Source organism: Sus scrofa, chromosome 3 (assembly GCF_054392235.1).
Source record: "Sus scrofa isolate SSC_HxYL_T2T_F1_AM1 chromosome 3, Sscrofa_HxYL_maternal_Yorkshire_Landrace_v2.0, whole genome shotgun sequence".
NCBI classification, from domain to species: Eukaryota; Metazoa; Chordata; class Mammalia; order Artiodactyla; family Suidae; genus Sus; species Sus scrofa.
The window spans coordinates 23047422-23071075 of NC_139385.1; the positions used below are offsets into that span (position 1 = coordinate 23047422).

The window sequence follows — 23654 nt, forward strand, 5'->3', positions numbered from 1 at the left end:
TTCAATTTTAATTTTGTACAGTGATGCTTTAGAAATAATAAATATTAATGAAATGTGGCATTTGAACATTTACTCTTAAAGATATTATTCTAAATATTATTACTCAAACATCTTAATATTAAATAATGGAAAATATCAATTTTATATAATGTGAATGACTGTCCTATTGACCTGTAGGACCACAAGATAGCAATCAAAGATGATATAAAAACTCTGCTTAGTAATTATCTCACTTGATTTCTTTTGCTATATCCATTTTGATTTAATATGCTATATAGCTATGACAAATTTAAAATACCCTGAAATCCAAAGTTAATTCTTAGGCTTTTATTTTTTAACATTCCTGTTTGTGTGCTTTTTAATTAGATATGTAGACTGCAGATAAGAGAAAGAATGGTTAGGTGTTTAGTTATAATTAACTCTGATAAATGAGGTTCACTAGAAAAAAATAAGTAGCTTCTATAATTGTTAGGTACCAGTGTTAGTTGGTGTTCATGACTCTAGGCCATACACAAAGTGTCTTTATCAAAGTAATGAAAGAATTTCTTCTGTAATTGCTAATAATTGTCATATTTATTCAATCCTTAATATGTGCCAGCCCCTTTGCTATTCAGCTTACAGGTTTTATTTAATCATTACAAATCCATAAGTTAGGTTCCATGGTTATGTTCATTTTACAGACAAGGAACCTGAAGCACAGAGAGCCTGACTTATTTTCTTAAGTTTTACACTTGCAAGTGAATAACTCTTAATTGGAAATCAGTAAAACTGTTGCTAAAATCCTCCTCCTTAGTCACAGTACCAGTCTGTAGTACACTGAAATAAAAGGAGGGTAAAGAAGGAAATAACTACTCAGAAATAAATCAATCAATGAAATTATGAGGATTGCATTAACTGTACATTTTTGAGGATGAATTAATCCAGTTTGAAAGTTTTGCTAAATATGAAATTATGTAGAAGCAGTGTTCTGCATTTTTCCTATAATGTTCCATCTCTCAGTGTAGGAAAAAGTAAAGCACAATATAGTCTATGAACTACATATGTAAATAGTGTAAAATTCACACGCACACAAGAAAACAAGTATAAATGTTCACTACATACTTGTAAAATGACTTTGAAAGTTCAGGCATTTCATTACTAGTTTTCCGAGAAATACTAAACAAGAGAAGAGAATTATCAATTTTTATGTCTGAGAGAGGCATTTACTTCTTCCTTTAATTATAATAATTTCTCCGTATGTAAGTATTAAACTCTGCAATTTAATGGTTCATAGTAGAATTTTAATATTGCGTTGTAGATCATCATGTTTCTCAGTAGTACATCAAATTAGTAGCTAGCTATAAGCATTGGCTATGGTATCTCATTCAACATTATTGCTTTAAATTCTATCGAAAATTGAATGACTCCACAGTTATAACCTGAATCCAGAAATTTAACTAGAAGTTCATATGCATTGTATATAAATATCCTTTATCCACCCTTATGTTCTACCAGCTTCATGTAGTTTCATGAATCCTCTTTTGCTCCTGCTGGTGTGTGTTGACAAGATGCTGCAGGTATTTTGAGTAGTTTATTTATTTCTTAATGGGGCTGAGCATGTCCACAATAAGGTATGTTGTTACTTAACCCTAGTCACTGGACTGGTAAGTAGGGAACATGTGAGCATCCACTGGGTGAAGGCTTACTTTGTCCTACCAAAGGAAAGCCTTTGTATTGTCTTCAGGTAATGTGGCCCTTAATATGTAATTGTGTGTGTGGTCCACTTCTTCAGGCCCAGAGGGCTCCAAGTAATTGAAGGACTCAAGATTTTCAGAGGCATAAATCCAGAAATCCTCATTCCGTGTATGAAGGTCCTATTCCTTCCCAACCAATACCCTGACCCAGCTGTAGCAGACCTACCTCAATTGAGAGTTCAAGCTCTTGGAAATCTGCCACTCTTATAGGTTAGGAGCCTGGTATGCATATTTCTCTCTGCCCACAGCTGCAGTAGACAAGATCTTCTTTAAATGCTACTAAGGAGGCCTTCTGGCTTTCACATTTAGCTCTTAGTTGCTGGGTAATCATGCACAGTTTTTTCTTATCTTTTTTTCATATGCATTATTTACATTCAGCAATAACCATGTAATGCCACTAGAGTAGTGGTTATAGGTACACAATCTCTCCCATGTTTTTTAAAAAACTGAACACATTGTACCTAATAGCACATTCCCCTCCACTGGAATTCCATCTTACTTTAACACAGCTAAAACCCTTACAGTTGCACTTCTTCCTTGTGTCAGGTACCGTCTGTGTTCTATCAGTGATGATGGGGTCCTCACTGCCAGTGAGTTGGCAGGTGAACCAAGTCCAAAATCCCATTTAGCATCAGATTTCTCATCCCTCTGCAGGATGCATTAGGCTTGGACAGAGAGAGAAGTTGGAGTAAGTTACAGTTCCAAACAAGGGCCAAGGACCCTGCCTGGCGCGCAGGAGCTGAGAAAGCCCATTAGAATGACCTATTTTCAGAACAGAAGCTGATATCCATAGTCTTACCTCCAACTGTCAGTAAGTATGGGCTTCCCAGGAGGAAGAAGTGACAGTTGATAAAATGCCTCTTTTCAGAGGAGGCATTTCCCAGTGAGAGCTGATGCTAGGGATACTCACAGGTCATGAGGAAATAAACTCTGTCTTGATGCTAGATGCAGTGGTGTGTCAAATAATCCACTTCAGAGAGAGTTAAGGGAAGTGTCTTAGAGCTTACCTCCAGTGCTCTTGTATGCAGAAGTAAGAGAAAATATTCTATGTTCAATGTCAGCACCTTAGTTTCAGAGATAACGAAGCAGTGCCTAATTGTATATGTACTCCAGCAAGTTAGGTATGGTTCAAGATCTCAACAGAGGGACTTGGAGTGAAGATGTAGATTTTAGATTTATAAATGAAATAGTTGTCATTGTGGTTATTCTCAGTGAGGAATAATCTACAGACTAACAATAGTATTGTGGTGAATACTAATATTTAATCACAGAGAAAGAAGGGCATGGAAACCCAAGTGTGAGGTCGCAAGACAGAGAAGAAAAAACCAGGATTCCCATTCCTGGGTTTACTCAAATTCCAGACGTTAGATGTTGAAATAAAAGTTATAATTCATTTTACTCAGTAGAAATGTAATGAAATTTTATGTGTTGAAATTAGAATAAATGAATTATAAAAAGATATATATGTTAATTATGTTAATTAACTTGAATCAAAAGTTCTTAAGTAGGGTATTTCAAAAAATCTTAAGCATTTTATTTTTTATAAATTTCTATAACTGACTCCTTCATCCATTGATTTATGAGAATAGTGCCTGTGTATTTTTAAAAGTTGGTACTTTTATTACATATATATTTTAAGCCGAAAAAGAATTCCAAATGATCCAATATATAGATTGATAAATGAAGGTAGTTGAACAAAATAAATGTATCTAAAACCTTTTGTAGTTTTAAGGATTATAAGTTTTAGTTATAAGGATGCCTATGAATAAGATGTTCATTTCTATTAATGTATTTTCTTTTTGGTATCACAGTGATATGAAATAACTAAGCCAATAGGGACTAATAAAACCATTAAACCAGTAAACCTAAAAAGCAAATAGAAATACAATTACTTCTGTCATAAACTCACATCACTCCCTAGATGATACTGTTAAATTCTGGCTTAAATACATTAACCTTATATGCACAATTTCTCATGATGACCTAAAAGGCAAGAAAACATGAACAGACACTTTCATTTATTTAACATCTTAAATTGAAATCCAGTGCACAGACTATACACATCATTAAAGTAGGAACGACAGTGGCTTTTGAGGTCGGGTATTATTATTATTATTTTTTTGAATCCCTGTTTGGTTTATTTGAATTTTTTTTTTCTCTGTGAAACTGAGTAGAGCTGAGAAGGAATCAAAGAAAACCTCATATATTAAATTCTTATATAGATATTTTGAATTCAAAAGTAAGGGTCAACAGGAGAGGAACAGGTGGCAGGCCCTGTCCCAGAAAACAAAGCCACTGAGGCAATCCTGCAAATTAAGAAGGATGGCAAATCCATCCCTTAAAAGAAAGTTGGGGGGGGGGCGGAATATAAAATACCCAAGTTTCAAAAGCCAGACTACTTCCACACTCTTGGTTCTCTACTCCAGACTGTCCTAAGATAGAGTGTTTCAAGTTTTCAAGGTAAGTTTTTGAGGATTTGGTTTTTGCAAACATATGCAAATATGATCTTCATGGGCAGTCCTGTTTTGGCCATTAATAGAAAGCAATATGCTTGGATTAGAGGTCTGATTTCCACTCCAATGCAAAGTTTCTTCTTTCCTGGCAACAAAGCCATTTGTAGAGATCTGGAAATCATGCACTTCTTAGGTGGGAGGAGGTACCATTCTGGTTCACCTGAAAATATCCTTTCAGATTGGCTGGTGTTTTACAGTCCCCTTTCAAGACCTCGTGTGTGTTGTTGACAACGATGGGGTCAAGGTTGCTGTAGTTGGGTGGGTTTGCATAGGGGTCATAGCCTAGCCGAGCCAGCATGGGGGTGATCTGGGCCATGTCTCACATCATGTCCCCAGGGATGTGGCCAGTCTTCTTGATGAGAGCTTCCAGGTTCACAGGCTTGATGACCTGGACTGTGGATTGCTCAATCTTGAACAGGGAGACACCTCCGGGCTTGCCAATGAGGTCCTCGTAGTGCAGGACAGCATCACTCCAGGTGATGCCAAGGAAGTTGAGGATGAGCTTGAGGGAGCAACGGGGGTGCAGCACCAGCTGCTAGTAGTACACCGGCAGACACTTGTCCTTGCCCACCTCCACACACTGTGCCTACATCACCTCAATGGCCTTGTTCCACTTGGTGGGGCAGTTGTGGTAGCTGCTGAGGTCAAAGCCAGCAATGGTGACCTTGCGGGTGATCATGGAGTGCACCAAGGCCCAGCCATCTCACACCATCAGCAGGGACTTAGAGTTGGGGAACAGGCGTGACAGGCAGACAGAGGACTTGAGGGTGAATGGGACTTTGTTGCAGAGGATGCCGGCCGGCTGGCCATGCTTGGCGATCACCTCCAGGATGAAGGCCTGCATGGTGGCCTCCAGCGCTTGGTCCGTGATGCTGGCTTCATCCAGCCGCAGCTTCTCCCCACGGGACTTGGACCAGGCCTGACGCATGGCCTGGGGGATGATGCGGGTCTCCTCACCGCAGCGCACTTCCAGGTGGGCATCCAGCATCACGTGCATCAGTGTAGTGCAGCTCAGGGGCACGCCCCCCACGAAGATGTGCGGCATAGCCTTGCCACAATGGTATTCCACATAGTCCGTGCCCATCATCACCAGGTCCTCCTGCTCCGGCCGCATAGCCTGCCAGGGGTTCTGGGGGGCCCCCAGCACTGCCTGGCACTCCAGCACCTGCTGCCCTAGCTGGATGGCCAGCACCAGGGCCAGGGCAAGGCCGGCTGCCAGCAGTGCCCTCCACACCAACAGGCGCATGCTGGGCCTGGTGTGGAGGGCAGGCTTCAGTGACAGGTGGGCGGGAGGCCCGCCGGGCTCTCATCTCCCCTGAGCACTCTCATGCTGGGACTCTAGCCCTCGTGGCTGCTTGCCAAGATGGTCCACCAGCTGAGCCCTTGTGAGAAGCGTAGAGGGAGCCCCGCCGGCCCAGCAACTCCGGGCTTGCCAGCCACCTTGGCCGGGGGAGGAGGAGGTAGCAGGTATTATTTTTATTTCATTTAGTGTTTTGTAGTAGACATTTATCAGGTTCACACCTTCCCTTTCTTTTCTTTTCTTTTTTTTTTTTTCTATAGCTTCACAGCAGCGTATGGAAGATTGGACTAGGGAGTCTAATCAGAGCTGCAGCTGCCAGTCTCCACCACAGCAGAGGCAACACTGGACCCGAAGCCGCCTCTGCAAACTGTTTCATGGCTCGTGGCAATGCCAGATCCTCAATCCACTGAGCAAGGCCAGTGATCAAACCTGCATCCTCATGGACACTATGTCATGTTCTTAACCCACGGAGCCGCAATGGAATCCACACACCTTCCTTTTTTGTTAAACTTTGGTACTCAAGTTCATGTACAAGTTTGTGCTCTTATGCATTAGCCCCATCCCCACCCATATACAAAGTTAATTGCACCACAGGTGGTACATTACTGTAAACACTCAAGTCATTGACAATCAGATTCTTAAACTTTTGATAATTTAAACTAAAAGATGGAATCTGCAGTTACATACACTTAAATTAAAAGGTCTGTTAAAGTTAGGTTTAGAGCAGTGCAAATAGTAAAGTGAGAGCAAGGCAAACACTTCAGAGAGAATGATGATAGAGGGAAATAAGATGACAGGCCCCGAAGCCCCTTGTTGCTTGAGAATGGTCTTGATTCCTGGTATTCTGATGTTCAGTTTAGTTCCTTTTGATCCTTACTCTTTTTTTTCCTTTTCTTGCTTGGATTTTATTTAAACAAATATTCATTTACATAAATACCCCCATTACTCAAAATGATTTCAGTGGTTTCTCTTCTTTGCAATAGGCATGCTGTATTTAGAGGGACTGCTAAAGTTCCTAAAAGCTAAAATATGAACAAAACGCCTCTTAAACATCTGTGGTACATTTTATATACGGAAGTTGAGAGTGGGAAGCAGGAAGTTCACTGAAGATTTTATTAGGAAACTATTTATAGCAGATGCCTAAGCAAAATGGGTAGTGACACTCATTACTGAAAGAGAGGAGAAAAGATCTTAATTTAATTAAATGTGTAAATTCTCCTTTACCATATAAAATTATATATTCATGGGTTACAGAGATTAGGACATGAACATATTTGGTGGAGGGTATTATTCTCTGTATGAGATCTTGTCCACCCCAGGGAGATAATATAGGATATAATATGTGCTAATACAGAAATTAAGCACATATATTTTGATATAAAAGAAAGCTAGAGTTCAAGCGCAATTCTGCCACTATCTAGCTATGTGATCTTAGATACATGTTAAAATCATATATTTTAATTGCAACTGAAATGACTTTTCATTCATTTTTATACTATTGCAAGGTATGTATATAACATACACAATACATAGACATAACACAAATATATATCAAGTTGGCCATAAAACTAATCGTCACAAGAATTTTTGTCAAAATACTCAAAAGATTTTTTTGCAGACATAGACAACATTATAACTTTTAAAAATGAAAATGAAGTATAGTTGATGTACAATGTTATGTTGGTTTCAGGTGCATAGCACAGTGATTCAGTTACACATACATATATGGCTATTCCTTTTTAGGTTCTTTTACCTTATGGGTCATTATAAAATATTGAATATAATTCCCTGTGCTAAAAATAGGTCCTTTTTGGTAATTTTTTAATAGAAAGTCTAAGGAACTAGATTAGCTAAGATAGTTTTGATAAAAATTATAGGTAACAAGTAGATTTATCTGTTTTTAAGACTTGCTATGTAGCTGCAGTAGCCAAAACTCTGATAATGTGAGAGGAATAGATGCATAAAGGAATCAAATAGGAAATAGATCTTCAAAAATATGCCTGAGGAAAGACAGACATTTCAGTCTTTTCAAGAGGTGGTGGAACAGTTGAACATTTAAAGGTTTAAAAAAAATTTAAATAAATGAACCTCAACATAAGCCTCATATCTTATACAATGATTAACTCCTCATAGATCATGGAATTATATGTAAAATGTCAAACTATAAAACATACTTAGGAAAAAATAAGAACATTATGGTTAGGCAAAGAGCTCTTACACTTGCCACAAAAGCCTGATTCATAAAAGAAAATGTTGATAAATTAAACTTCCTCAAAATAATTTTTTTTCCTCTGTGAAAGATCCTGTTAAGGGAATGAATAGACAAGATACAGATCAGGACAAAATATTGGAACATAACATATACATCGAAGAGCTAGTATTTAGAAGATGTAAAGCTTTCTCAAAAGTGAAAGTAAAAATTTAAACAGCATACAATTCAACTACCATATGGACAAAAACATGAAGCAGCATTTCATTGGAGACTCAGAGATGAGAAGTATATGAAAAAACATTCAATATCATTAACCATTAGAGGAATGAAAATTAAAATCACAATCAGATGCCATTGCACACTTATTAGAATGGCTTAAAAAAGTGATACCACTAACTGTTGATGAATATCCGGTATCTTAATTACAGAATTAGAACAGGTTAGTGGCTATCAGGAACAAGGGAGGGAGTGCTGATAGGAAGGAAGTGGATGTGATTATGAAAAGGCAGCAGTGAGGGGCCCTAGTGGTGATGGCACAGTTCTCTCTCATTACTGTAAATGTAAAAGTCCTGATTGTAATATTATGCTACAATTTTGCAAGTAACAATTAGAGGAAACTGGATAGAAGATGCACAGGACTAGTTTCTGAATTATTTTTTCCCACTAAATATAAATTTACAGGTATGTTAAAAAACAAAGTTCGGTTTTTAAAAAATCACCGAAAATGAAATTAATTAGCATGTTTCTTAATAATCTCCTTGGGAGAAGTCTGGATATGTTGGACAATAGAGATGTTTTTCCTCTAAAAATAGACAAATGCTTAAATATACTAATTATTATATTAAACTCACTAAGTTTCAAAGATATATCTTATTAAAATAAACAGATGTTCCTAAATGACTTTCTCATTTTATCTATGATTTATACTTCTTTGAAATCTAATTAGTAAGTTTACCTTTCCTGTAGCATAATGCTCAGGGAAATGCAAACATTATTTTTTACATTTAATAGAAATTTTAGAAAATTATTAAAATATCTAAAGTTTCTTTTTTCTGTCTTAATTGTGATGTAATTGGCATATTTTGATTATACAGCATAATGATTCAATATTTGTGTATATTGAAATCATCACTACAACAGTATAGTTAACATTTGTTTTAACATCAGTTTCTAAATATGTATTTGATGCACTAGATTAGTAAATCTTTCAAAGCTGAATTGCTAGCCTACAGTGGATTTCCCCATGCCTGCATTCCATTGTTGCTTCTGAAAACTCCAAACATTTGGTTTCTGTGATAAAATTTTTGGCAGATTCATTCACTTTAACATGCTGGATGCCTCTTGCTTTAAAATAAGTATCTTAGTCATCAGAATGGTTTGTGTTCAATGCAGCTTTCAGGAAGATAAACAACATCTCTAGATTATATCATTAAATGCTTACTCAATATAACCAAACAAAAGATGTAACAAAGGTACAAACATCAGCATAAATATAACATTAAGAAAAATGAAAAAATACACTCAAGCAGATAACAACAGGAGACCATCCAACAAAAAAAAAAAAAAAAAAAAGAAAGGAAGAATGGAGAACCATAGAATCAACTGGAACACAACGTTCAAATGGCAATAAATAATCATCTATCAATTATCACCTTAAATGTCAATGGACTGAATGCCCCAATCAAAAGACGCAGAGTGGCTGAGTGGATAAAAAGGCAAAAACCTTCAATATGCTGCCTACAAGAAACTCACCTTAGGACAAAAGATACATATAGATTGAAAGTGAAAGGGTGGGGAAAAATATTTCACGCCAATAGACAAGACAGGAAAGCAGGAGTCGCAATACTCATATCAGACAAAATAGACTTTAAAACAAAAGACATAAAGAAAGACAAAGAAGGACACTATTTAATGATTAAGGGATCCATCCAAGGAGAGGATGTTACTATCATCAACATATATGCCCCAAGTATAGGAGCACCCAGATACATACAACAAATATTAACAGACATAAAGGGAGATATTGATGAGAATACAATCATAGTAGGAGATCTTAATACCCCCTCACATCAATGGACAGATCCTCTAGACAGAAAACCAATAAAGCAACAGAGATCCTAAAGGAAACAATAGAAAAGTTAGACTTAATTGATATCTTCAGGACACTACATCCCAAAAAAGCAGAATACACATTCTTCTCAAATGCTCATGGAACATTCTCAAGAATCGACCACATATTGGGACACAAAGCGAATCTCAATAAATTTAGGAGCATAGAAATTATCTCAAGTATCTTCTCTGACCACAATGCCATGAAATTAGAAATCAACCATGGGAAAAGCAAAGAGAAAAAACCTACTACATGGAGAATAAACAACATGCTACTAAAAAACCAATGGGTCAGTGAGGAAATCAAGAAGGAAATTAAAAACTACCTTGAAACAAATGATAATGAAGACACAACCTCTCAAAATCTATGGGATGCTGCGAAAGCAGTGCTCAGAGGGAAATTTATAGCAATACAGGCCTTTCTCAAAAAGAAGAAAGATCTCAAATGGACAACTTAACCCTCCACCTAAATGAATTAGAAAAAGAAGAACAAAAAAGTCCTAAAGTCAGCAGAAGGAAGGAAATTATAAAGATCAAAGAAGGAATCAATAAAATAGAGACTCAAAAAACAATAGAGAAAATTAATAAAACCAAGAGCTGGTTCTTTGAAAAGGTGAACAAAATTGACAACCCCCTGGCCAGACTCACTAAAAAGAGGAGAGAAAGAACCAAAATAACCAAATTATAAATGAAAAAGGAGAAATCACAACGGATACAGCAGAAATACAAAAAACCATAAGAGAATACTATGAAGAACTATACGGCAACAAGTTTGACAATCTGGAAGAAATGGACAATTTTCTAGAGTCTTACAGTCTGCCAAAACTGAATCAAGCGGAAACAGACCAACTGAACAGACCAATCACTAGAAATGAAATTGAAGAGGTCATAAAATGACTCCCTATAAATAAAAGTCCAGGACCAGATGGCTTCACAGGTGAATTCTATCAAACATATAAAGAGAAATTGGTGCCCATCCTCCTTAAACTCTTTCAAAAGGTTGAAGAAGAAGGAATACTCCCAAAGACATTCTGTGAGGCCAGCATCACCCTCATTCCAAAACCAGGCAGAGATACCACCAAAAAAGAAAACTATTGGCCAATATCTTTGATGAATATAGATGCAAAACTTCTCAACAAAATCTTAGCCAACCGAATCCAACAACATACCAAAAAAATTATACACCATGACCAGGTTGGGTTCATCCCAGGTTCACAAGGATGGTTCAACATACGCGAATCAATCAGCATCATACACCACATTAACAAAAAAAAAGTCAAAAATCATATGATCATCTCAATAGACGCAGAAAAAGCATTTGACAAAGTTCAACATCCATTCATGATCAAGACCCTCGCCAAAGTGGGTATAGAGGGAACATTCCTGAATATAATCAAAGCCATTTATGATAAACCCACAGCAAATATAATCCTCAATGGGGAAAAATTGAAAGCCTTCTCACTCAAATCTGGAACAAGACAGGGATGCCCACTCTCACCACTGCTCTTCAACATAGTTTTGGAAGTCCTGGCCACAGCAATTAGACAAACAAAAGAAATAAAAGGCATCCAAAGAGGAAGGGAAGAGATGAAACTGTCACTGTATGCAGATGACATGATACTATACTTAGAAAACCCTAAGGACTCAACCCCAAAACTACTTGAACTGATTAATAAATTCAGCAAAATAGCAGGATATAAGATTAACATTCAGAAGTCAGTTGCATTTCTGTATACCAGCAATGAAACATTAGAAAAGGAATACAAAAATACGATACCTTTTAAAATTGCACCTCACAAAATCAAACACCTCGGAATACACCTGACCAAGGAGGTAAAGGACCTATATGCTGAGAACTATAAACCTTTAATCAAAGAAATCAAAGAAGGTGTAAAGAAATGGAAAGATATTCCATGATCCTGGATTGGAAAAATCAATATTGTAAAAATGGCCATACTACTCAAAGCAATCTACAGATTCAATGCAATCCCTATCAAATGCCCCATGACATTTTTCACAGAACTAGAACAAACAATCCCAAAATGTATATGGAACCACAAAACACCCAGAATTGCCAAAGCAATCCTGAGAAACAAAAACCAAGCAGGAGGCATAACTCTCCCAGACTTCAAGAAATACTACAAAGCCACAGTCATTCAAACAGTGTGGTACTGGTATAAAAACAGACAGACAGACCAATGGAACAGAATAGAGAATCCAGAAATAAACCCTGACACCTATGGTCAATGAATCTTTGACAAGGGAGGCAAGAACATCAAATGGGAAAAAGAAAGTCTATTCAGCAAGCATTGCTGGGAAACCTGGACAGCTGCATGCAAAGCAATGAAACTAGAACACACCCTCACACCATGCACAAAAATAAACTCCAAATGGCTGAAAGACTTAAGTATATGACAGGACACCATCAAACTCCTAGAAGAAAACATAGGCAAAACACTCTCTGACATCAACTTCATGAATATTTTCTCAGGTCAGTCTCCCAAAGCAATAGAAACTAGAGCAAAAATAAACCCATGGGACCTCATCAAACTGAAAAGCTTTTGCACAGTAAAGGAAACCAAAAAGAAAACAAAAAGACAACTTTCAGAATGGGATAAAATAGTTTCAAATGATGCAACCGACAAGGGCTTAATCTCTAGAATATATAAGCAACTTATACAACTCAACAGCAAAAAAGCCAATCAATCAATGGAAAAATGGGCAAAAGACCTGAATAGACATTTCTCCAAGGAAGATACACAGATGGCCAGGAAACACATGAAAAAATGCTCAACATCACTGATTATAAGAGAAATGCAAATCAAAACTACTATGAGATACCACCTCACACCAGTCAGAATGGCCATCATTAATAAATCCACAAATAACAAGTGCTGGAGGGGCTGTGGAGAAAAGGGAACCCTCCTGCACTGCTGGTGGGAATGTAAACTGGTACAACCACTATGGAGAACAGTTTGGAGATACCTTAGAAATCTATACATAGATCTTCCATATGACCCCACAATCCCACTCTTGGGCATCTATCCGGACAACAAAACTCTACTTAAAAGAGACACATGCACCCGCATGTTCATTGCAGCACTATTCACAATAGCCAGGACATGGAAACAATCCAAATGTCCATCGACAGATGATTGGATTCGGAAGAGGTGGTATATATACACAATGGAATACTACTCAGCCATATAAAAAAGAATGACATAATGCCATTTGCAGCAACATGGATGGAACTAGAGAATCTCATCCTGAGTGAAATGATCCAGAAAGACAAAGACAAATACCATATGATATCACTCATACCTGGAATCTAATATCCAGCACAAATGAACATCTCCACAGAAAAGAAAATCATGGACTTGGAGAAGAGACTTGTGGTTGCCTGATGGGAGGGGGAGGGAGTGGGAGGGATCAGGAGCTTGGGCTTATCAGACACAATTTAGAATAGATTTACAAGGAGATCCTGCTGAATAGCATTGAGAACTATGTCTAGATACTCATGTTGAAACAGAAGAAAGGGTGGGGGGAAAAATGTAATTGTAATGTATACATGTAAGGATAACCTGACCCCCTTGCTATACAGTGGGAAAAAAAAAAAAGAGACATAGGAAAAATAGAAAATACAATCACTTTGTTAAATGGAAAAAAAAAAAAAAAGAAAAATGTTTTAGGAGTTCCCGTCGTGGCACAGTGGTTAAGGAATCCGACTAGGAACCATGAGGTTGCGGGGTTGGTCCCTGCCCTTGCTCAGTGGGTTAAGGATCCGGCGTTGCCGTGAGCTGTGGTGTAGGTTGCAGACGCAGCTCAGATCCTGCGTTGCTGTGGCTCTGGCGTAGGCTGGTGGCTACAGCTCGGATTCGACCCCTAGCCTGGGAACCTCCATAGCCACGGGAGCGGCCCAAGAAATAGCAAAAAGACAAAAAAAAAAAAAGAAAGAAAAAAAGAAAAATGTTTTAGAACTTTGCTTATAGAAGAACTTTGTAAAAATAGATGTGATGATTCTCTTGAAAATTATAGTAAGTCCAAGAGAAACTATGAAGAGGAAATGAAGTATCTTAGTTTTTGTATAATGGAACAGCATTTTCCATTATGTTTCTTATATGAAATATTTTTACTCTTGCTAGTTCCCAGTATTTATTTGTCATTACCTATAATTATTTTGATAAATAAGCATTTGGCAACTCATTACACTTTCTTATTTTTCTCTGTAATTTATTAATAATGCACATGTTTATTATAGCTATGTGTTTATAGTGAATTGATGTTACTGTTATTACACGATTTTATTTATGCAAAATTACAGGATGTCAACTTTTGAGAAGTAAAATTACTGTTTCTTATTATAAAGAATAATTATTGGAGTTCCCATCGTGGCACAGTAGAAATGAATTCAACTAGGAGCCATGAGGTTGCAGATTTGATTCCTGGCCTCGTTCAGTGGGTTAAGGATCTGGCATTGCCATGAGCTGTGATATAGTTTACAGAGACGGCTCCAATCTGGCATTGCTGTGGCATAGGCTGGCAGCTACAGCTCTGATTGGACCCCTAGCCTGGGAACCTCCATATGCTGTAGGTGCAGCCCTAAAAAGACACAAAGGGGAGTTCCTGTCATGGCTCAGTGGTTAGTGAATCCAACTAGGAACCATGAGGTTGTGGGTTCAATCCCTGGCCTTGCTCAGTGGGTTAAGGATCCAGTGTTGCTGTGAGCTGTGGTGTAGGTCACAGACACAGCTCAGATCTGATGTTGCTGTGGTTCTGGTGTAGGCTGGCAGCTATAGCTCTGATTAGACACCTAGCCTGGGAACCTCCGTATGCCATGGGTGCGGCCCTAAAAAGACCAAAAAAAAAAAAATAAGAAGAATTATTAATGAACTGTTTCTATCAGCACAATAATTCAGCTAACACAAAAGCAGAGTATCAGTATTGATCTAACCCTAGATTCCAATTTTTGTGCTAGCAGCACTACTAAGAAAAAGTTCAGAACTCCCATTGTGGTACAGCAGCTCAGGTTGCTGCTGAGGTGTCAGTTTGATCCCTGACCAGCACAGTGAGTTAAGGACCCACTTGCATTGCCACAGCAGCTGCAGCTCAGATTCAGTATGCCACAGAATTGACCAAAAATAAAACAAAAAACAAAAAAGTTTCAGCAAATATCTTAACATTTTACTGAAGTGTTCCCTGACCACACTACCTAAAGTCATAACCTATCCCTAAGAATGTTTTAACTCTTTCAAGCTATTTTCTCAGTATATATTGTCATTCCCTCACATATTATATATTTACTTTTTAAATTAATATTTTATGTCAATTTCACTCAGCAAAGCCATGTGTTCAAGACTTTAAATATCTTTAATAGATGAAGAACACATCGAAAAGTGAGCATACAAAAAATATTTCACCCTTTAAGAAATTTAATTTATTAAAGCCTAACATTTATCTGAAAAGTAAATGAACAGTACTGTGTTTGATACTGTGACCTCTACTGAGGTCATACAGAAAACTATGTGGTAGAATGATCTTCTTGACTGAGGTTCTCAACATGGGGCAGAGAAAGGGTAAGGAAGGAGGAGCACTAGTGGGTAAGAAAGCCATTCTTCCTTGCCCTCCTTGTTTCAGCTCTCCCTCCAGTGATGGGGGCAAGGGGAAGTTAATTCAAGCAGCTCCTTACTACAGGTCTTACCAGCTGTAGTACAAGAATGGGGCAGACAGGTGGGTTCATGAAGGCTGGGCAGGAAGACATGGTGGAGGGAAGGATTTGAGTAATTTGGAACTAATTATAACAATGGTCAGAAAGTCTACTAGATAAGAAGATATGAAAAAGCAAGGAAAGTCTGATGAGAGTAAAGTGATGTGCACAAGTTATAAGTTTCAATCAGGTCATTTATTCATTCCTGAAAAATTTATTAGCAGCTGCTGTGATGTGCTAATACTGCTATGAGCTGATGTAGAGGAATTAGCCATGGTCTCACAGTCATGTGAAGAAAGATCTCACAGTCCAGTAGAAGAAAGGCATTAAATCATATAATCATAAAGCAAGTTATAATTACTTAATACAATGAATGCTAGGAAGAAAAGTTCAATGGACTGAAAAGTTATGGTGTGAGAGTACAGGGGGTTGAGGGAAGGCAAGAAACATTCTAGTCAGGGGCAAGAGCAAATGCAAACCTTTGGAAAGGAGAAGAGCACCTTTGATAAACTTGAGCAAAAAGAAGAAAACAGTTGTGAGAGACAGCTTTAGAGCCCGAAAAGGAAACTATTACTCAGGGCCCAGTTGGTCACTTGCAAGACTTTGGTCTCCATATTAGGAAAGTTAAGAGGCTTTAAGAGAGTTTAAAAGAGGTTTGTCCTTGAGTGTTTATGGATGGGGGGTTGTATGAAGAGATCATTCTAACTATTGTGAGGCAAATGGTTGGATGGAGCTGGAATACATTGAGAGAGACAAATGAGGGAGATCATTGAAGTTGAGAACTTTGAGATACTTGGTCAGGAAAAAAGGAGAAAAGGTAGTCACTAGGTCAAAACATGCTTCAGGGCATATACGTGGATTTATGCTCCACTTTAGCCTAATCCGATGACATCATAACAGAATTTCATTTTTTGCTCTTTAAGTTTCTATACCTGAATGTAAACTGAGGACTAGACCTGGATTCTAGAAATCTGATAAAGACTCCACAGAGATATCTTCAGGGAACACCCAGAAGATTAGAACCAACCAAGAATGGTAACAAATGAAGATGAGAATAATAGAATTTCATTCTTGGGATTAGAATTTTTTTTTATTACTTTAGGTATAATTTATAAACACCATAATATATAATTACATGATGGTTTTGGAAATGACTGTCCAAGTTTTTTATTCTAAGTAATTGATCTGGATTTTTTTTTTTTGCTTAAAACTTTAAAAAAGATTAAATATATTATATATGTATCAGAAAGTATATATTTACTTTTTTACTTGATTTTTTATTTCCCCTCTCTTGTGTTAGAATATAAACTTCATATGGCAGGAAATTTTTTTAAATTTATTTTTAAACATTTGTACTGAATTATCTTGATAACCTACAGAAAATGAATTATCTCAAAAAGATTTAAATTAAAACCTTTAAAAAAATGAAATGTTCAAAGGGAAAATAACAGGGTTGTAAATACTGAAAGTAGTAAATAGAATTTATTTATTTAATTTGTCTTTTTGACTTTTCTAGGGCCGCTCCACAGCATATGGAGGTTCCCAAGCTAGGGGTCCAATGAGAGCTGTAGCCACTGGCCTACGCCAGAGCCACAGCAATGTGGGATCCAAGCTATGTCTGCAACTTACACCACAGCTCATGGCAACGCTGGATCCTTAACCCGCTGAGCAAGGCCAGGGATCGAACCTGCAACCCCATGGTTCCTAGTCAGATTTGTTAACCCCTGTGCCATGATGGGAACTCCAGTAAATGCAATTTAAAGGCAAAATTTATCCCAGCAAAAATCTTGAACAGAGGGCATTTTTTCTATCAAAATGCAAATTGGGAAATATGACTCATAAATATTTACAAAACTTGAATAAGCTGTTTAAATAAAAATAAATTGGAAAGATTTACAAAGGATGGCCATCATAAATGATTCCGGATCCAGACAGTTTTAGAGACAATTTCTATCCAAACTTTGAGGTTGCTATTCTCCTTACTGATACACCTCCCTGCTTCTCCTGAAAAATATCAGACATGTTTTCTCCTCTGGGTCTTCTGTCTGCTTAGAAGAGCTTCCCTTGAGCTTCATGGCTCCAACATTAACTGTCATTAAGACCTACCCAAAACACCCAGTTTAAATTGCCATTTCCACACCCATCCCACACTCCCCACTTACCCTGCTTAACTTCCTTTTTATTCCAGATGCAGCTAATTACTATATGTAGTGCTACATAACTTAACTTGCTAAATATATCCATTCCCCCTGCATGCACACAGATACACACAGTGATGAAAAGAACAAAAGAACTTTTGTCCCCTCTTCATTACTCATTTCTATTGCCTTAGGATATACTGCCCTTATTTCTTGAATAAATAAATGACATCTAGGAATAAAGCATTCACCCCTCATGCTCCCTGACCCCCATTTTTGCACTGAAAAAAGAACACTTGCCTCTTAAGATTTATTTGGGAAAAATGTTGCCTTCTTCCCCTCACTTCCTCCTCTTCCTTGAAAAGGAAAGACTCAATGGATTGGTGAGTGTGGACCAACAAGCAGGGACAGCAAGATCTCATGGACTCTCTTTCTCATTCTCTGTCTCTCAGAATTACTTGCCTTAGATCAACTCAGCACTTTATTGCTTTCAGTGCTACCAACATTAACATTAATAAATCAATTCCTATCCAACTTCTTGGGCACCAGTCATTGATTCAAAACTCAATTGAGAAAGAATTAAAATTTACTTGTGCCATTAAACCATTTTAAAGAATGGCAAAAATATTAAAAGTCTTCAACATTTACTTTATGAATTTCATGTGACTATTATACTCAAACATAAAACCATAGACTTTAATTCAAATAATCACAGGCTTTAAAAAAATCTCAAAGATTTGAAATTCCTGAAAAAAAAAATGATTCAACATTATTTCACAAAGAATGATTTGCTTTGTTCAAGTTAGTTGTATTCCAACAATTGGGGGATGGCTCTGTCTTAGACTACATATTAATATAATTGAGATGTTAATAAGTTAAATAATAATGACCACATACATCTAGCAAAAAATCATTGAACAAAATGTGATAGCATTAGAATATTATTTATTGTAAACATTTAAAATAGAACTAGAAATATATGTCACAACATAAACTTATTTGAAATCAACACAGTATATGTAATAGAAAATGAATAAGTCCTTTACATCCTTGGTCAGGTGTATTCCCAGGTGTTTGATTTTTTTGTGGTGCAATTTTAAAAGGTATTGTATTTTTGAATTCCTTTTCTAATATTTCATTGTTAGTATACAGAAATGCAACTGATTTCTGAACGTTAATCTTATATCCTGCTACTTTGCTGAATTTGTTGATCAGTTCAATTAGTTTTGGGGTTGAGTCCTTAGGGTTTTCTATATATAGTATCATGTCATCTGCATACAGTGATGGTTTTACCTTTTCTCATCCTATTTGGATGCCTTTTGTTTCTTTGGTTTGTCTGATTGCTGTGACTAGGACTTCCAGTACTATGTTGAATAACGGTGGTGAGAGTGGGCATCCCTGTCTTGTTCCAGATTTGAGTGAGAAGGCTTTCAGCTTTTCCCCATTGAGTATTATATTTGCTGTGGGTTTGTCATAAATGGCTTTAATTATGTTAAGGTATGTTCCCTCTATACCCACTTTGGTAAGAGTTTTTATCACGAATGGATGTTGGACTTTGTCAAATGCTTTTTCTGCATCTACTGAGATGATCATGTGGTTTTTGACTTTTCTTTGGTTAATGTGGTGTATGATGTTGATTGATTTGGGTATGTTGAACCATCCTTGTGCACCTGGAATGAATTCCACCTGGTTGTGGTGTATGATCTTTTTGATATGTTGTTGGATTCGGTTGGCTAAAATTTTGTTGAGAATTTTTGCGTCTATATTCATCAAAGATATTGGCCTGTAGTTTTCTTTTTTGGTGGTATCTTTGGTTTTGGAATTAGGGTGATGATGGCATCATAGAATGTCTTTGGGAGTATTCCTTCTTCAACCTGTTGAAAAGGTTTAAGGAGGATGGGTATAAGTTCCTCTTTGTATGTCTAGTAGAATTCACCTGGGAAGCCATCTGGTCCTGGACTTTTATTTGTAGGGAGTGATTTTTTGACATATTCAATTTCATTTATAGTGTTTGATCTGTTGGCAAAACATTCTCTGACATCAATCTTATAAATATTTTCTCAGGTCAGTCTCCCAAAGCAACAGAAATAAGAGCAAAAATAAACCAGTTGGACCTAATCAAACTGACAAGCTTTTGCACAGCAAAAGAAACCAAGAAGAAACCAAAAAGATAACTTACAGAATTGGAGAAAATAATTTCAAATGATGCAACCGTCAAAGGCTTAATCTCCAGGATATACAAGCAACTTATACAACTCAACAGCAAAAAATCCGAAAACCCAGTGGAAAGATGGGCAAAAGACATGAATAGACATTTTTCCAAGGAAGATGTACAGGTGGCCAACAAGCACATGAAAAATTGCTCAACATCCTGGATTATTAGAGAAATGCAAAACTACCATGAGATGCCATCTTACACCAGTCAAAATGGCCATCATCAATAAGTCTACAAATAACAAATGCTGGAGGGAGTGTGGAGAAAAGGGAACCCTCCTGCACTGTGGGTTGGAATGTAAGCAGGTACAACCACTATGGAGAACAGTATGGAGGTATCTTAGAAAACTATACACAGAACTACCATATGACCGAGCAATCCCATTCTTGGGCATATATCTTGGACAAAACTTTCCTTAAAAAAGACACATGCACCTGCATGTTCACTGAAGCACTATTCACAATAGCCAAGACATGGAAACAACCCAAATGTCCATCAACAGATGATTGGATTAGGAAGATACACACACACACACACACACACACACACACACACACACACACACACACACACACACAGTGGAATACTGCTCAGCCATAAAAAAGAACAACATCATGCCATTTACAGCAACAGGATGGAACTAGAGACTCTCATCCTGAGTGAAGTAAGTCAGAAAGAGAAAGACAAATACCATATGATATCACTTAAAACTGGAATCTAATATATGGCACAAATGAACCTTTCCACAAAAAAGAAAATCATGGACTTGGAGAATAGACCTGTTGTTGCCCAGGGGAAGGGGGAGTGAGTGGGGTGGATTGGGAGCTTGGGGTTAATAGATGCGAACTATTGCTTTTGGAATGGATTATCAATGAGAGCCCACTGTATAGCACTGGGAACTATGCCTAGTCACTTATGGTGGAGAATGATAATGTGAGAAAATAGAATGTGTACATGTATGTGTAACTGGGTCACCATGCTGTACAGTAGAAAAAAATTGTGGAATTAACAATTAAAAAATAATAATAAAATAAAGAAAATGAACAATCACTAAGGGCATTATCAATTAAGAAAATATGCATTTGTATGGATAACACATGAGGAACAATTTAAGCAAAATCAATTGATGCAGAATAAACAGTAAAATACCATAATATTAAAAATAAGCAAGGAAGATTTATAAGTATTTGTGTGGAAAATTTACAACAGTCATGTTGTCAAATGATAAAAGCCATTTTCCAAAAATACTACCTAAGGCATGATTATACTCATATATCAGCAAAACAAATTGGACTTCAAATAATTTAAATAAATTAGAATTAACTAAATATTTAAAACATTTTTTTTTTTTGTCTTTTTGAGATTTCTTGGGCTGCTCTCCCTGCATATGGAGGTTTCCAGGCTAGGGGTGTAATTGGAGCTATAGCCGCCGGCCTATGCCAGAGCCACAGCAACTCGGGATCTGAGCCGTGTCTGCGACCTAGACCACAGCTCACGGCAACACCAGATCCTTAACCCACTGAGCAAAAGGCAGGAATGGAACCCACAACCTCATGGTTCCTAGTCGGATTCATTAACCACTGCACCACGACGGACTCTCCCAACATTTAAAACATTTTTAAGTCACAAGAATTTTAGTGAAATTTGTTAGAATTGTGAGTCTTTTAGCCCAGCAATAGAATAAACAGATTTTGCTGTGTTGATGGAGTTTAGTTTTGCTGCAGTATGAAGCTAGTGTCCCTAAGCAAAATTCATTCACCCAAATAGTGCATTTCCTTGTTCTACAGAATATGAAAATGCATAATGAATAACCAGTTACATAGTAATTCTTGAACAGCAGTAATCTTGGATTGATTATAGTAAATTAAAGTTATCTTCAGTTTTGTTTAAACAATATAACAATTTCCATGATTATTCCTAGGAAGTGCGATAAGTGTGCAAAAATAGATTCAATTTTTAAATGCCCTTTATTCAGCAGTTAACATTGCAATTACTAGAGCATTTTTTCAACTATTTATAGTGAGTTTCTCTATAGCTGTCCTTAATTTTAGAATGTATTCCCATATTTAATAAACTATAATCTAAAAGTGTATGCTCTGCCGTGTGCTGCTCAGAGCCCTGATATATTTTAATGTATGTTTTCTTTCTCACCTGGAGGATGCCCTAGTTTAAGATTGACTTCTAAATTCATTTTCATTTGATGTTTAAATATTTTTCGTGAGAAAATATACTTCTTGAAATTGAATGATTGCATATGAGTTTACTTTTTTTTTTTGCTTTTCAGGGCCGCACCCATGGCATATGGAGATTCGCAAGCTAGGGGTAGGAGCTGCAGCTGCTGGCCTACACCAGAAACACAGCAACGCTGTGACTGTGACCTACACCACAGCTCACGGAAATGCCGGATCCTTAACCCACTGAGCGAGGCCAGGGGTCAAACCTGCGACCTCATGGTTCCTAGTCGGATTTGTGTCCGCTGCACCACGATGGGAACTCCATGAGTTTACTTTTGAATTAAAAAATATTTTTGCACTTTTCCCAGTGTAGCTCAGTGGGTCAAGGACTTGACCTTTCTCTGTGAGGGTGCGGATTTGATCCCTGGCTTTGCTCAGTGGATTAAGGATCTGGCATTGCCTCAAGCTGTGGCATAGGCTGCAGATGCAACTTGGATCAGATGTTGCTGTGGCTGTGGGATAAGCCTCAGCTGCAGCTCTGATTCAACCCCTTACTCAGGAGCTTCCTTATGCCACAGGTGCTGCTGTTAAAAAGTACTACTACATATTAATGAGAACTTATGATAATCATAGAATAAATATTTATGAATAATATTATTAATCCATGATGATTTTAATATATTTTTTCTTTGTTATTTGAATTCTAAAGTGATGGTATTGGAAATATGCCATGTTTCACCTAAATCAAGATATTGTGAGAAATACTTTCTAATTAGCTATGGGGTGGTGGTTACATTGTGGATGAACTAAAAGTCATGGAATATTCACTTTTTTTCTGCTTTATTGAGGTATGATTGATAAAATTGTAAATATTTAAGGTGTACAGTGTGATGGTTTTATTTAAATATACATTGTGAAATGATTACCAGAATCCAACTAATTAACATTCATTACCTCATGCAATTACCTTTTTTTTTTCATTTCATTCTTCTGCCCACTCCCACTAGCAACTCTTTTTTCTCTGCATATGTGGGTCTTTTTCTATTTTGTTATGTTTGTTCATTGCTTTTTTTTAGATTTCACACATAAGTGAGATAATAATGTATTTGTCTTTCTTTGACATTTCACTTACTGTGTTACCCTCCATCCATATTGTAACAATGGAAAGATTTCATTCTCTTTATGACTAAGTGGATCATCCATTCAACTGTTCTTTTTCTTTATCCATTTATCTCTTGCTTCTGTATCTTGGCTATAGTAAATAATGCTGCAGTGTATATAAGGGTTCATGAATCTTTTCTAATCAGTGTTTTTGTCTCCTTTGGAAAAATACTCAGAAGTGCAATTGCTGGATCACATGGTGGTTCTATCTTTAATATTCTGGAGAACCCCTGACTGTGTTCTAAAGAGGCTACACCAATTTAAATTCCTACCAATAGTGCACAAGGGTTCCCTTTTCTCCACATCCAGGAAAATAATTATTTGTTGTCTTTTAGATAATCATCATTCTGAAAGGTATGAGGTGTATTTCATTGTGGTTTTGAATTGCATTTCCC

At 37.1% G+C, this 23654-nt stretch overlaps 1 protein-coding gene and 1 pseudogene across 1 annotated transcript in view; one reads left to right on the top strand and one right to left on the bottom strand.

The window, feature by feature from the left end:
• The window catches only part of LOC146404470 (uncharacterized), a 49033-nt gene extending 26054 nt beyond the window's left edge, over nucleotides 1-22979 (top strand). The window contains exon 3 of the mRNA XM_085016204.1: nucleotides 19774-22979. Within this exon, the coding sequence (XP_084872330.1) occupies nucleotides 19774-19915 (142 nt within the window). The 3' untranslated portion in view covers nucleotides 19916-22979. The remainder of the gene's footprint in view (nucleotides 1-19773) is intronic.
• Nucleotides 4365-5623, bottom strand: LOC110258637 (protein-tyrosine sulfotransferase 2 pseudogene; annotated as a pseudogene).
• Nucleotides 22980-23654: the final 675 nt, after the last annotated feature.